General features: G+C 36.1%; 1 protein-coding gene across 1 annotated transcript in view; it reads left to right on the forward strand.

The window, feature by feature from the left end:
* The window catches only part of SFMBT1 (Scm like with four mbt domains 1), a 164,430-nt gene that overhangs the window by 99,124 nt on the left and 51,954 nt on the right, over positions 1-13,352 (forward strand). The window contains exon 2 of the mRNA XM_044672764.1: positions 2,075-2,231. Within this exon, the coding sequence (XP_044528699.1) occupies positions 2,204-2,231 (28 nt within the window). The 5' untranslated portion in view covers positions 2,075-2,203. The remainder of the gene's footprint in view (positions 1-2,074; positions 2,232-13,352) is intronic.

Here is a 13,352-nt window from a genome sequence, read left to right on the forward strand (position 1 = left end):
TCTGTTGGAAGAAGTCCCAAAAGGGTACTGATTGGGTTTGTTATAAATTCACATTATCTAACCTTAATTGGACCCTGATGGTTATAATATCCTCCTTGTTCATCTCTATCATAAAGTTCCCAAAGAAGCCATTCCAAACTTCCCACCTTCTTAAGCCATTAACAAACACTATTTCTACCTTTCTGTAATCTTGCTTCCTACTTTGCTGAGAAAATCAAGACCAGGCATAATTAGTTCCCTCTTCTTCCAACTCAATACTTCAAAGAGTTTCTATCAAGCATGCTGTTCTTAATAAATAGTGATTTGTGGTTTCACATATAATAGTCTTGTTTTTTTCCTACTTTGTATGTGGAAATGTGGTAGAGGAATTTTTTGTTTATTTAAATTCAGATAACCTTTCTACCCCTCACAAATTCTTTCTTAACTTTACTATAGAACCAGGGAATAAACTATTCCTTTCCTTTAATTTCTCTTTCTCATAGCAGAGCTCCTGTTTTCCTGGCCCATGTTAAGCATTTAATAAATATTTGAGTATTTGACTGACTTTTCTAAGGTTTGCCCCTTCTACTTGGATTCCTTTCTCTTTCTGTTTTGGACTCTATTCTCATCCACTGGGTTTTTTCTTCACTCTCACAAACAAATCCATATCGCCTCACAACATCTTCCTTTCCCACTCTCTCAAGTTTTATCCTGTATCTTTTTTCTCTTTCATTATGAAACTTCTAGGAAAAGAAATTTTTATATCTATTTGCTTCTCTACTTTCTTTATCACCACTTTTTAGCACTTAATAATATATCCTAATACTTTGATGCAACACTCTCTCAAAAGTTACCAGTGATGTATTGACTACTAAATCTGATGATATTTTCTGAGTTCTCATACTCCTTGACCTTTCTGGTCCTGCTGGTCACCTTTTTTTTTTTTTTTTTTTTCTTTCTAAGTTACTATGACTCTGTTCTCAGTTCTTTATTCATTGCCTGTCTGGCCCCTGTTTCTGTCTCCTTTGCTAGATCATCACCTTCTAAAAGATTAAGTATCTGGCAGGATTGACTCTGGGTTGTTCTTACAAACATTGATTACTGCTGCATTGCTTCCCAGGTCTGTTGAGATCTTTATAGAGTTGTGTACTACTGTACTTCTCTACTTATTCAGTTTGTGTTTGTTTGTGTTTTGGGGCTTTTTCCCACTGTTCCTTGCCATATCAATAAGGAGTAACTTCTTGCTATTGTCAGAGTTCCTGCCTGTAATAACAGCTCTCCTTATCCTAAGGTGTTCATTCAAACCAGTTGTGACTGTAGTTGTTCCTTTTTGTGACTTTAAACACTGCCCCTTCCCTTCTTAATTATATTCCAGGTTGCCTCTTAGCTGAGTTCCAGGTGAAAAGAGTGTATCTTAAATATTACCTCTAGCACAGCAACAAAATCTTTTTTTTTTTCCAGAAAAAAAAAAGAGTAGAAACTGAGGTTGATGACTATATTTGCTTTTAAATTGATTTTAATGAGGGAAGATACTTAACTACATTTATAGTTTAGGTTTGTTTATTAATCTAATCTGTTAGGCAGTTTTTGATCTGTTATATTAAAAAAATGTAAATTTTGTGTATATATCTCAATTTTTTTTAAGCCCTTACCTTCTGTCTTATAATTGATAGATTTCAAGGCAGAAGATTGGTAGGGGCTAGGCAACTGGGGACTTGCCCAGGGTCACACAGCTAGGAATTTTGTCTGTTTCATTTTTTTTTTTAAACCTACCTTCCAACTTAGAATCAATACCATGTATTGGTTCTAAGGCAGAAGAGTGGTAAGGACTAGGCATTGGAGGTTAAGTGACTTGCCCAGAGTCACACAGCTAGGAAGTATCTGAGGTTAGATTTGAACCTAGGACCTCCCATATCTAGGCCTGGCTTTCAATCCACTGAGCTACCCAGCTGCCCCTTATTTCATTTTTATCTTTGTATTCCTAATGCTTAGAATTTCTTGGTGCATAATAGGAGCTTACTAAATGCTTTTTGGCTGACATATGATAAAGCAGATTCGAGAATTCGTCCTGTTAATAACCCTTTTTGTTTTTCAGCACTCTCACTTAAACCAATATGGATGTCTGCTGACCAGATGCTAGAGAGCTACATATTAGCGTCAGAAGGTGATTGCTTCTTACAATTTCTGTCCCTATTCTGAAGGAGATAGCCTGGGTGCTGTGGAAATGAACGGAGAACAGCAGCTTGACACAGGTATTAATATCAACACTATCAAAGTTCTTTCTCTTGGTTATCATTTATGATCAGTAAAGCCTTGTTAGTGCACTGTGATTTTCTCCCCCTGTCTTTTGGCTATAATTATTGTATAGCATGGTTAGACAACAGTATATTAGAAACTATTAATGACTAATAACTTTAAGGCAAATGTCAACATAAACCTGTAAAATGGAAATGGCCTATATGTTGGAAATAAATTAAACTTTTAAGTGTATCAGATTTGTTTTTCATCTGGGAAAAGAAAACCTTTTAGAAATAAGAGCAAGTCAACCTATACCAGATATGGCATTTTGCAAAATTTTCCTCTTTCCCACAATATAAAATAATACAAATCAAATCTGATAAAAATTTTAGGTTTTTGCTTGAAATAGATGTGGGGATCTAGGCTGCCTGCACCTTGTTCAGGCAATCATTTTGGCCAGAAGTTTCCTCTTCTCATTTTACTTTATTCTACTACTTGTTTGGTGAACTCATTGGTTCCCATCAGTTTTTATGGGATGCATGTCCTCATGTTTCTAGTAACACAGTCTCCACTGTAGTTTAGGACTTCATGACTCTTTGCCTGAACTGAATTGAAGCAACCTCTTAATAAATCTCTTCCCAATTCCAATTCATCCTCTTTTTCTGCCAAAGTGATTTTCTTAAAGCAAAAGTCTGATCATTTTCTGTGTCCCCATACCCACTCTATAAACTTTCCTTTTTCTCTATGACCTCCAAAATCAAATATAAAATTCTGTCGTGCAAATCCTTTCATAACCTAGCTGTTTTTGAATTTTCCAGTACTCTTACCCTTTTATCCCCTTCATATACTCTACAGTCCATCAATACTAATATACTTGCTGTTTCTTGTACATTATACTTCCTTTCCAGTCTTCATTTTTGTGTACTCACTATCCCTTGTGACTAGAATACTCTCACAGCTTAACTCTGCCTCATAGCTTTCCTAACTTCCTTCAGGATTCAGCACAAATCTCCTTCTATAACGGGCCTTTTCCAGATTCTCCTAGTGCCTTCCTCTCAGAGATTTCCTTGCATCTCTTCTGTATATGTTTTGTAAATATCTGGTTATTTATGTAAAGATGATGTTTAACCCATTAGAATATAAGCTTCTTTAGGAAAAAGACTGTTTTACCTTTCCTTCTGTTTTTAGTGCTTTAGCTCATTGCCTGGCCCACTATAAATGCTTAATAAGTTCTTTTTGACTTGACATCCCTTTCAAAATCTCTTATATGCATTAACTTTCCCTTTTTATTCCCTTATTTGCAGGTTATCATCTCTGCATACACAGATTATTGCATTAGTCTTCCAATCTCTCTGGTGTTAGCATTTTCCTCCTCCACATTTACCTATACCTATTTGCTTTTTCTTCCAAAATTATTAGTTTTATTCTGTTAGGAATTTTAAGCAACTTATGGAGACTTATGTGGTTAAAAACCAAAACAACCTGTCTGATATCCAAGTCACACCATTATTTGGTCCTGTTATTTCTTACTTATTCCCAGTGGAAGTCTCTGTGTTTTCCTTCTGTATACCTCTTTTGGAGGGAAACCCTTTCAGTCTTATTGGTTCACTAAATTAAAAAGGGACATTAAGTACCTATTCCCCCCCTCCCCCAAGTACAAAAAAAAGAATACAAATTAGAGAACACAAGTTAAAAAATAAAACAAATCTTTTCTTAAAGGAACAAACATTCTCTTTGTGGAAACATACCCAAAATATAAGTAGCTTACAGTTTACTAGGAGGCAAAACAACTTGCATACTGTAAGATTTAATTAGTTGTTAATTAATTATATAGTATAATTAGAAGTAGAGATGTAGACCAGAGCAAGGAGTTTTCCTGGGCTCCTTTAAGTAAGTAAGAAATTTTATGTAAGCGATGGAAAGAAAATGTGTTGGAAAGGAAAGACAGTTGGAAAATGACTTACTCTCTCTAGGAGCTTCCTGGCTTGAAGGAAGTGACTGGAGGGTTGATCAGATAACTCTGTGAGTTTTGTAAGAGCTATTTGGAAAAGAGAGGAAAACTTCTTTAGATCTAAGGAAGATTGAGTGAAGTGACTACTTTTCCATTCAAAGAGGGGAAAGCAGCTGAAAGGGGGCATCATTTCACTCTCACTGAAATAGTGTCAATTTTGACCCCCTTCTGAGAGAGGAGGCGGAAAGAACTGCTTTCAGCTGATAATCAGAGGTAGCTGGAGGATTTTTTAATATACGTGAAGAAAATTATATTAGGGTAGCTTAGTTAAGTTAGAGGGTCATTTTTAGTCAGATAGTAGACTAAGTGTAGAGTTTACTTTTGTAGACAATGAAGACATACCTTGTGGGACAGAGGGAGTTTGGGGTGGGGGTTACAGTTAGACACTTTAGTTTTAGATTTAAGATATTCTTTAGTATTCATGTATCCTTTTTTCTGTCCCTGCCTCTCTTCATAGTAATTAATAAATTCTGTTGGATTAAACTGTATCCATCAAGTTATCAACCACCAATCATCAGAACTTACTAACAGTTAGCTGATCAATATCAACTGGCCATATCATCAATAACCAATTGTAAGGAATTAAATTTAACATTTGACTAAAATATGTCAGGATTCTAAGTTAATATTGTGGTCGCTGATTTAAAAATATTATAGATCAAGCCAAAATGATTTTTAGTAGCTTTATTTACAAAGAGGTAGAAAGAGTGAAAGTAGAAAAATACAAAAAGAGGATACAGAGACAGTGTCTAGCCTGTCACACTAAATATTGCTCTGGTGCTTGGCTCAGCCTGGTATGGATTGTTAACCCTTGACCAGAGGACCCAGAGTTCCACCCAAGCTGCCTTCTCCAAGAGGGGAAGGCCTTTCTGGAACTAATCTCTCCCCAGAAGCCAGGGAAGGAAGGCCAGCTATTCATTTACCCAAGAAATAGTCCAAGAGCCAAGGTCCTACATCAAAGTCAAGGTCCAAGTCCAAAGTCATAGCTCTAAGCCATTGTCCCAGTTCAAGATCCATCCTCCAAGCTCCAAATTTAGGCCAAAGAGGACTTCTTGAAGACTATCTCCAGAAGACTGCATGCAGAAGACTCTCTCCAGCTGAAGAAATTCAGGGATTTTATATGGACTTCTTGTTCCTTCCCCTCTTCACAGGGGCCAATCACAGCTTCCAAATTGCTTAGCACTGCCCAGTGGGACAGTGTCTGTGGGATCCACTTCTCACCTCTGAAGGTGTTAACTCTTATCATAAGCCACTGAAGGTGTCATCTTTTTATCATAGGCTTCTGAAGGTATCAACTTTTATCATAGGATTCACAAGGCACAATAAATTCTGACTGATTGAGTTATCACCCACTTTAGCAAATGACTTATGAACACTTTTACTTGGTGTTAAGTAGGGGTACTTTGAGTTCTGGAGTTACCATTCTTTTTAGCAAGTGACTTGTGTATTTTCTTACTTCTTCAAGTAAGTGCCTTGTGAATTCTCTTACTTGATGGCTAATAATGCTAACTCAAAATAGACAAAGAGAATAAAGAATTTTCTTTCACTTAGTACCAAGATCAATACCATAATAACAATACAAATAAGTTCATGGATTTTGAGAAGGGAGAAGGTGTCTGCAACTGGAGAGATCAGAAAAAAGCTTGTGATTGGAAATAGCTTAGCACTTGATTTATTCCAGACTTAGCACTTGAGCAGGAGCCTGGAGATAGCTAAGGCTTCATAGAGGTTCAGGTGAGAAGAAGACATGTACCCCATAAAAACTGATGGAAACCATTGAGTTTACCAAATGAGTAGTAGAATAGAGTAAAATGAGAAGAACAACCTTGTTGAAGGTCTGGAGCCAAAGATGGAATGCTGAATTTGAGGAATAGCTGCTAGGCCATTTGGACTAAAATGGAGACTGTATAAAGAAGAAAGTATTAAGAAATAAATTTGGAAAGCTAGGTCATAGTGTAATGAAAAAAGCTGGATTTAGTTTTTTTTTCTTTTTTTAAAAATTGTTTTACTTTTTTCACCAATCAAAAAAAAATCTGCACTCTTTGCTAAATAAGAAAGGGGGTGAAATCCAAGATAAGTACGTTTAATCAAATAAAAAAAATGTCCATATTGGCTACGTTCTCTCTCTAAACAACAACAGGAAATACGTCTCATTTTGCACTCTTAGTTGCCTGTTAGCAGATGGTAGCGTGTTCATTATTAGTTCTCTATAATTATGGTTGAGAATTATGCTAATTCAGAATTACTAAATCTTTCAGAGGCATTTGATTTTATTGTTGTCTGTGTATACGTTATTCTCTTGGTCTTACTTCCTTCAATCTACTTTAGTTCATTCATGTCTTTTCAGACTTCTCTTAAAACATCCTCTTCTTCGTTTCTTGTATCCTGGAACTGGGTAACAGGGAAAAAACCTGACAGTCAACACCCATTCCTGTACTATACAGAAGTTTAAAGTCCTTTTGTGCTATATCTGGAACCTCTTCTTACCCTGATGTATAGTATTCCCCCAAATTGCCCCAACAGACCTTTTCTGTATGTCTCTCCCCTTATGCCAATCTTGGCTGGAAAAGTGGCTCACTGACTATTTCTTGAATTTCCTAATCAGGATTCAGTCTGCATTGCTTCCTGTATCTGTTAGGAAGAGTTTTGTGGCAAAAAAGCTTGATATACTTCTTCCTGCTACTCTCTCATCTTGACTTCTCCCTGAAATGCTTGATTTGGAGAGATGTTGTGGATCTAAGAAATGATAAGATTTGTAGACTGGTTAAAAGGAGTGCTTTGAGAATAAGGAGTGGAGGAGATAATTAGTTTAATTTTGGATGTTTTCATTGTTACATTGCATGGGTTTTGGCCTATTTTTATTTTCTATGTTTTGATCCAGATCCTGAAACCAAGCAGATTTAAGTTTGATTCCTCCCGTTTTAAGCAAGTTTTCTTTTATGTGCTAAATATCTATAGGTCCTTTGACCATTTCTTATGAGCCAGTGTCCTCTCCTTTCACTTTCTTGGGCTAATATAGTAATAATATAGTCCAATATAGTTTTTGTAAGTATGAATAAGAACTTGGAAGGTTTGTAGACAGAGCCAGTAGGTAAGAAATAGAAGATGAAGGTGAGAGGATTATGGAAGTGGCAAATGCATTGAATAAATGGGTAGGACTCTGATCAAGGGCACAAATAAAAGAGTTGGTTTTTGCTGTGATTCTCCTGTAATACAGCATTACTGACTAGAACATATCCTCACACTGAAGATAGGGCCATATTATTTGAAAACAGAAGAATTTTCTTTAAAGACAAACTTAGAAGAATTGAAGAATTAAAATAACTAAAGATATACCTACTAGCAAGAGACAATCTAAAGTGACTATTTGACAAAATTTAAACAAACTTGTTGTTATTGATAATTGATATTCTGTATTAGTGATATTATTGTAACAGGGTAAATAAAGAACTGGCCTCAAAGCCTGGAATACTTGAGTTCAGTTCTTGCCTCCTACACATACTACTAGTCTTATGTTCTAGATAACTTTATAACCTGTGGATACAGGATGTTTCCTCATATGAGAGTCCCTAATGAGTGACATCATAGGTCCAGTCCCAATCACTATAATATGTGTGTGTGTGTGTGTGTGTGTGTGTGTGTGTGTGTGTGTGTGTGTTGAACACATTTATTTTCTTATATAAACAGTGAATTTAGTGTTTGGCTTAAAAGGCATATTATGATGAACATAAAAAAGGTAAATAAAAGATAAGAAAATATGTTCCTGTTTTAAAAGGGCATTTTAAAAAATTCTAGGGCAGCTGGGTAGCTCAGTGGATTGAGAGTCAGGACTAGAGACGGGAGGTCCTAGGTTCAAAGCTGGTCTCAGATACTTCCCAGCTCTTTGACCCTGGGCAAGTCACTTGACCCCCATTGCTCACCCTTATCACTCTTCCACCTAGGAGCCAACATACAGAAGTTAAGGGTTTAAAAATGTAAAAAATTTAAAAAATATTCTAAATTTAATGAGAGAGGGAGAGGTGGAAAGAGAGATAGAAGGGGAGAGAGAGAGAGGGAGAGAGAGAGAGAGAGAGAGAGAGAGAGAGAGAGAGAGAAGCGGATTATATGTGAAAATGAACATTATCATATATAGCTTGCTTATAAAGGGCATTTTACATAGATGAGAAAGGATAACAGTTGTTTTTTTTTTAACCCTTGTACTTCGGTGTATTGTCTCATAGGTGGAAGATTGGTAAGGGTGGGCAATGAGAGTCAAGTGACTTGCCCAGGGTCACACAGCTGGGAAGTGGCTGAGGCCGGGTTTGAACCTAGGGCCTCCCGTCTCTAGGCCTGACTCTCACTCCACTGAGCTACCCAGCTGCCCCCGATAACAGTTTTAAAAGAAGGGAAAACAGAAAAGACATTGACTGTCCCAAATGTGAAAATTCCCCAGGCTATAATAAAAAGGGGGAAATATGAGAATTAATATTTGGTAAAGTAAATATGATTCATTTCAGTTACTAGTTTCATTAATGGAAATAGATGTAAAAAGTTAAGGTGGTCATTTCTTTTAAGCAATGTCATTAATACGATAATGGTAGAAAAAATATAAATTGTGAAATTAAAAAGTAAATGTGTGAAAGTTTGAATTTTTCCATAAAGAAATGAATTGATATAAAGCACTTTCTTTAGTGACAGGGAAGATCAAAATATAAACTCAGAAGAGGTTAACAGTGGCAAAAAAAAAAAAAAGTGAGAAAAGATGTCAGGCCCCAAAAGAACTCTTGGAAGAATTTGAAAAGAAGTTTAAAAATGAAACAATAAAAGAAATGATAGAACCAACAACTTGGAAACTGGAATGAGCCAAAGGGAAATGGAAGCCAAAAAAAAACCACTGATGAAAACAACTCCCTAAAGATTAGAAGGACCAAATGGAAAAGGAAACAAAAAGGCTCAGGGAAAAAAATAATTTCCTAAAAATTAGAATTAAGGCATTAAGAAACAATAAGACAAAATCAGAATTAAAAAAAAAAAAAAAGAAGAAGAAAACTTGAAATTCTTCACTGGAAAAACTACTGCCCTGGAAAATTGATCTAGAATCTAAAGAATCGTCAGAATACCTGAAAGCTATCATAAGAAAAAGAAGTTGGACACTATATTATAAAAATTTATCAGGGAAAATTGCCTTGATATCCTCAAACAGGAAGGGAAAAATAGAAGTTGAAAGAATCTATTGATTGCCTCCTGAAAGAGACACTAATATAAAATATCTCAAGACTATTAGAGCAAAATTTAAAAACTCCCAAACCAAGGAAAAAACACTGCAAGCTGGCAGAAGGAAACAATTCGAATATCGAATATCATCAAGCCACAGTCAGGATTTCACAAGACCTGGCAGCTTCTACATTAAAGGACCAGAAGGTATGGAATGTAATATTTTGAAAGGCAAAAGGATTTAGGCCTACAACCAAGAATCACATATCCAGTGAAACAGCATAATTTTTGAGGGGGGAAAAAGTGATATTTAATAAAATGGAAGACTTCCAGGTATATTCTTGACAAAAATTCTAGAGCTGAAAAGAACATTTGATGGGCAAATTCACCACTCAAGAGAAGCACCAAAAAAGGTAAATAGAAAACTGAAAACTGAAGGATTTCAATAAGGTTGAATTAATACATTCATACCTGGGAAGGTGATAAATAAGATACTTAAGATATTTGAGATACTTAAGGCACTTAAAGTATTCAAGGTATCTAAAATATTTAAGATACTTAACAATTTTATCATTATTAGGGATAGTAAAAAGGAGTATACATAAAAAGAAAGATGGAAGCAAATGGAATAGGATACTTTAACATCTCCCTCTCCTCCCCCAAAAATCAAGGGATGAGAAAGAACATATGAGAAAAGAAAAGGAGAGATAGAAGGGGTTAATTAATCTCACAAGAAGAGACATCTAAAAGTCAGTACAGTGGAGAAGATGAGCAAGTGAGATGGACATTGCTTGAACTCTACCCTGGTCGGAATTAGCTCAAAGTGGGAATAACACCCACCCTCAGCTAGCTATAGATACCTACTTTACCCTATAAAGAAGTAGGAGGGAAGGGGGAATGAGAGAGGGGAGAGGGAAGAGAAGAGGAGGGAGGGAGATAGAGAGAGAGAAGGATAGTAGGTTCTATTATGCTTCAGCTAAAGTGAAAAATTCAGAGTTAGCAATCATGCTCTCAGACAAAGCAAATAAATAAGAAAGAAGTTAAGTATGGAAATAGAACTTTAGAAATGTTAAATATGGTAGAACTCTGGAGAAAACTGAATTGGAATAGAAAGGAAAATACATTTTTCTTAGCAGTACAAAAAAGTGCCTGCCCTCAAGGAGCTCACAGTCTAATGGAGGAGACAACAAACAAATACACACACACACACACACACACACACACACACAAAGTAAGCTATGTATAGAATGAACAGGAAATAACTAATTGAGGGAAGACACTAGAATTAAGGAGAGTTGTTGGGAAAAGGCATCCTATAAAAGATGAGATTTTATTTGGGACTCAAAAGAAAGTCAGGAAAGTGAATAGGCAGAGTTGAGGAGGGAGAGCATTTCAGTCATGGAGGACAGTGGAGAAAATGTCCAGAGCTGAGAGATACAGTGTCATGTTTGTGGATAGTACCCAGGAGGCCAGTCTTATTGGATCAGAGTACATGTCTAGGGATAAGCTGTAAGAAGACTGGGAAGGCAAGAGGAGGATAGATTATGATGGGCACTTTGAATGTCAAACAGCATTTTGTATTTGATTCTCCAGGCCACTGGGGTTTATTGAGTAGCGTGGGGAAGGAGTGAGGGGGACATGATTAGACTTACACTTTAGGAAAGCCACTTTGGTGGCTAAATGGAGTGGGGAGAAACTTGACTTGGGCAAATTTCACTAGCAGTATGTTATTGCAATAGTCCAAATGAGAGATAATGAGGGTCTACACCAGTGTCAGAGAAGGGAAAAGGTCATATTTGAGAGATGCTGCAAAGATCAAATTGATGAACCTTGATGACAGATTGGCTATAGACTATAGTATAGAGGGAGGGAAAGATAGTGAGAAGTGTATGATGACATCTATGTTGAGAGCCTGAGGGAGTGAGAGAATGGTGGTAACAGCTAGTATGATAGGAAAGATAGGAGGGGAGGGTTTAGGGGGAAAGATAATGAGATTTTGTACTTTATAATTGTTGAGTTGAAGATATCTACTGGATATCTATTTTGAAATGTCTAAAAGACAGCTGGAGATGCAGAATTGGAGATAGGCTAGGGCAGAATGGTTAGATTTGAGAGTCATCTGCATAGTGATGGTAATTAAGTTCCTGAGAACTGAAAACCACCAAGTGAAATAATATATAAAGAGAAGAGATGAGGGCCTAGGACAGAACTCTATGGGACATTGATGGCTAGAGGGTGTGACCAGGAAGATAATATAACAGAGGAGTAGTCAGATAAGTAAGGAGCAGAACCAGGAGTGAGTGGTGTCCTGAAAACCTGGAAAGAAGAGAGTTGTAAGGAGAGAATGAGCAACTTTGTATTAGTTGAAGCTGCAGAGTTGATGAGAATGAGGATTAAAGAAAGGTCACTGAATTCATTTTCTGTCATCTCCCCTAACACATTCCTGAAAGCATGTAAAGCACTCTTCTCCACAATCTTTCCCCTCTCCATTTTTCTTTACCCAGATGCCCAACGTGATATTCCTAAAGCACCAGTTACTTGTACCCCAAAGAAATTCCATTGATTTTCATTGCCTCTAGGATAAAATACTTTTTTATGCCCATATATCCTAAAATGACTTTTAAAGCCTTTTTAACTATGACTTCTAGGCTTATTAGTAAAGCATATTACTCATATTCTTGCATTCTGTGTTCTAGTCACATTGACTTCATGCTGTTCTTTATAGAGGGCATTTTGTCCTCTACCCTCATATCTTTGCACAGACTGCCATTTTTTCAGGATCAACTTGATTCTCTTGACTGCCATTGTTTTCCCCCTGGAAATTAATTTCTGTATATTTTGCATTTAGTTTTCTATATATGTATTGTTTCTCCCAATAAAATATAAGCCCTCTGAGAGCAGGAACTGTTTCATTTTTGTGCCTTCCCTATTGTAGGTGCTTAATAACTGCTTATTGAACGAATGAATGAGAAGTTGTAGTTATTTACCTTTTAAAATATATTTATCAGGGATTGCTTTGGTATAGTTGAAGTATGCCCATTCGCTGAAAACAGGAATGTAAAATAGAGAAGTTTTTGAGCATGCTTCCAATTCTAGGATTCGTTTTCATTGAATCCTTTTCTAATTAAATGTATATTTTAGAGTTCTAACTTTGAGATATTCTTTAATGATGACACTGTAACTCAGTTTCCTTGAAATTGTGCAAATAATGAATGCCCAAGCATTAATTAATTAATTAGATATGTGGAAGAATTGGATGGAACTAATTCCAGTAGCACATTTTTTAAATGTGAATTAAGATAAGGCCAATCTATAAAATCTCTGCAGTTTGTAAAACCTACTTTGTAGAAAAGTAAGGAAAGAATTGCTGGAAGGCGGTGTGGGGAAATGTGTAGAACCTATTGGTTTTCTGTAGGGGGATAAAATTATAGGGAGATTTCAAATACTTTACCATTTGCAGTTTTGGATTTTGAAGATAGCAAACTTTCTAGCAAACTAGCAAAGTTTTCTAGAAACTCCTGTACTGTGTTTTTAGGCTCCATTATAGAACTTCACCTAATGTTGATACTATAAAAAATATTTAATAATTGCCATATGGATTTTTTGGATGTTTTGTTCTGTCTTTAAAATAAGGCTCATTTATGCCTTTTTAAAAATATCACAGTTGTTTCCTGATATTGCTCTCACATCTCTTGCTGCACAAGAATCCCTCTGCCTCCCCTTGTAACAAAGAAAAAATAGTTCAGCAAAAATGACAGCTGCAGGAACTGTCTAATACTACTGTAATGTGGTTTATCTTAAAATATTAATAACCCAGATGTTGCCAGCAATGTTTGACATGGTTAAAGTGGTACTTTGGAAGAAACATACTTAGCTTGATACAGTGTGAAATGGTTGCCAGTAATTATGATATGTAATACTTAAGTGATAA

This window comes from Gracilinanus agilis, chromosome 1 (assembly GCF_016433145.1).
Source record: "Gracilinanus agilis isolate LMUSP501 chromosome 1, AgileGrace, whole genome shotgun sequence".
NCBI lineage: Eukaryota > Metazoa > Chordata > Mammalia > Didelphimorphia > Didelphidae > Gracilinanus > Gracilinanus agilis.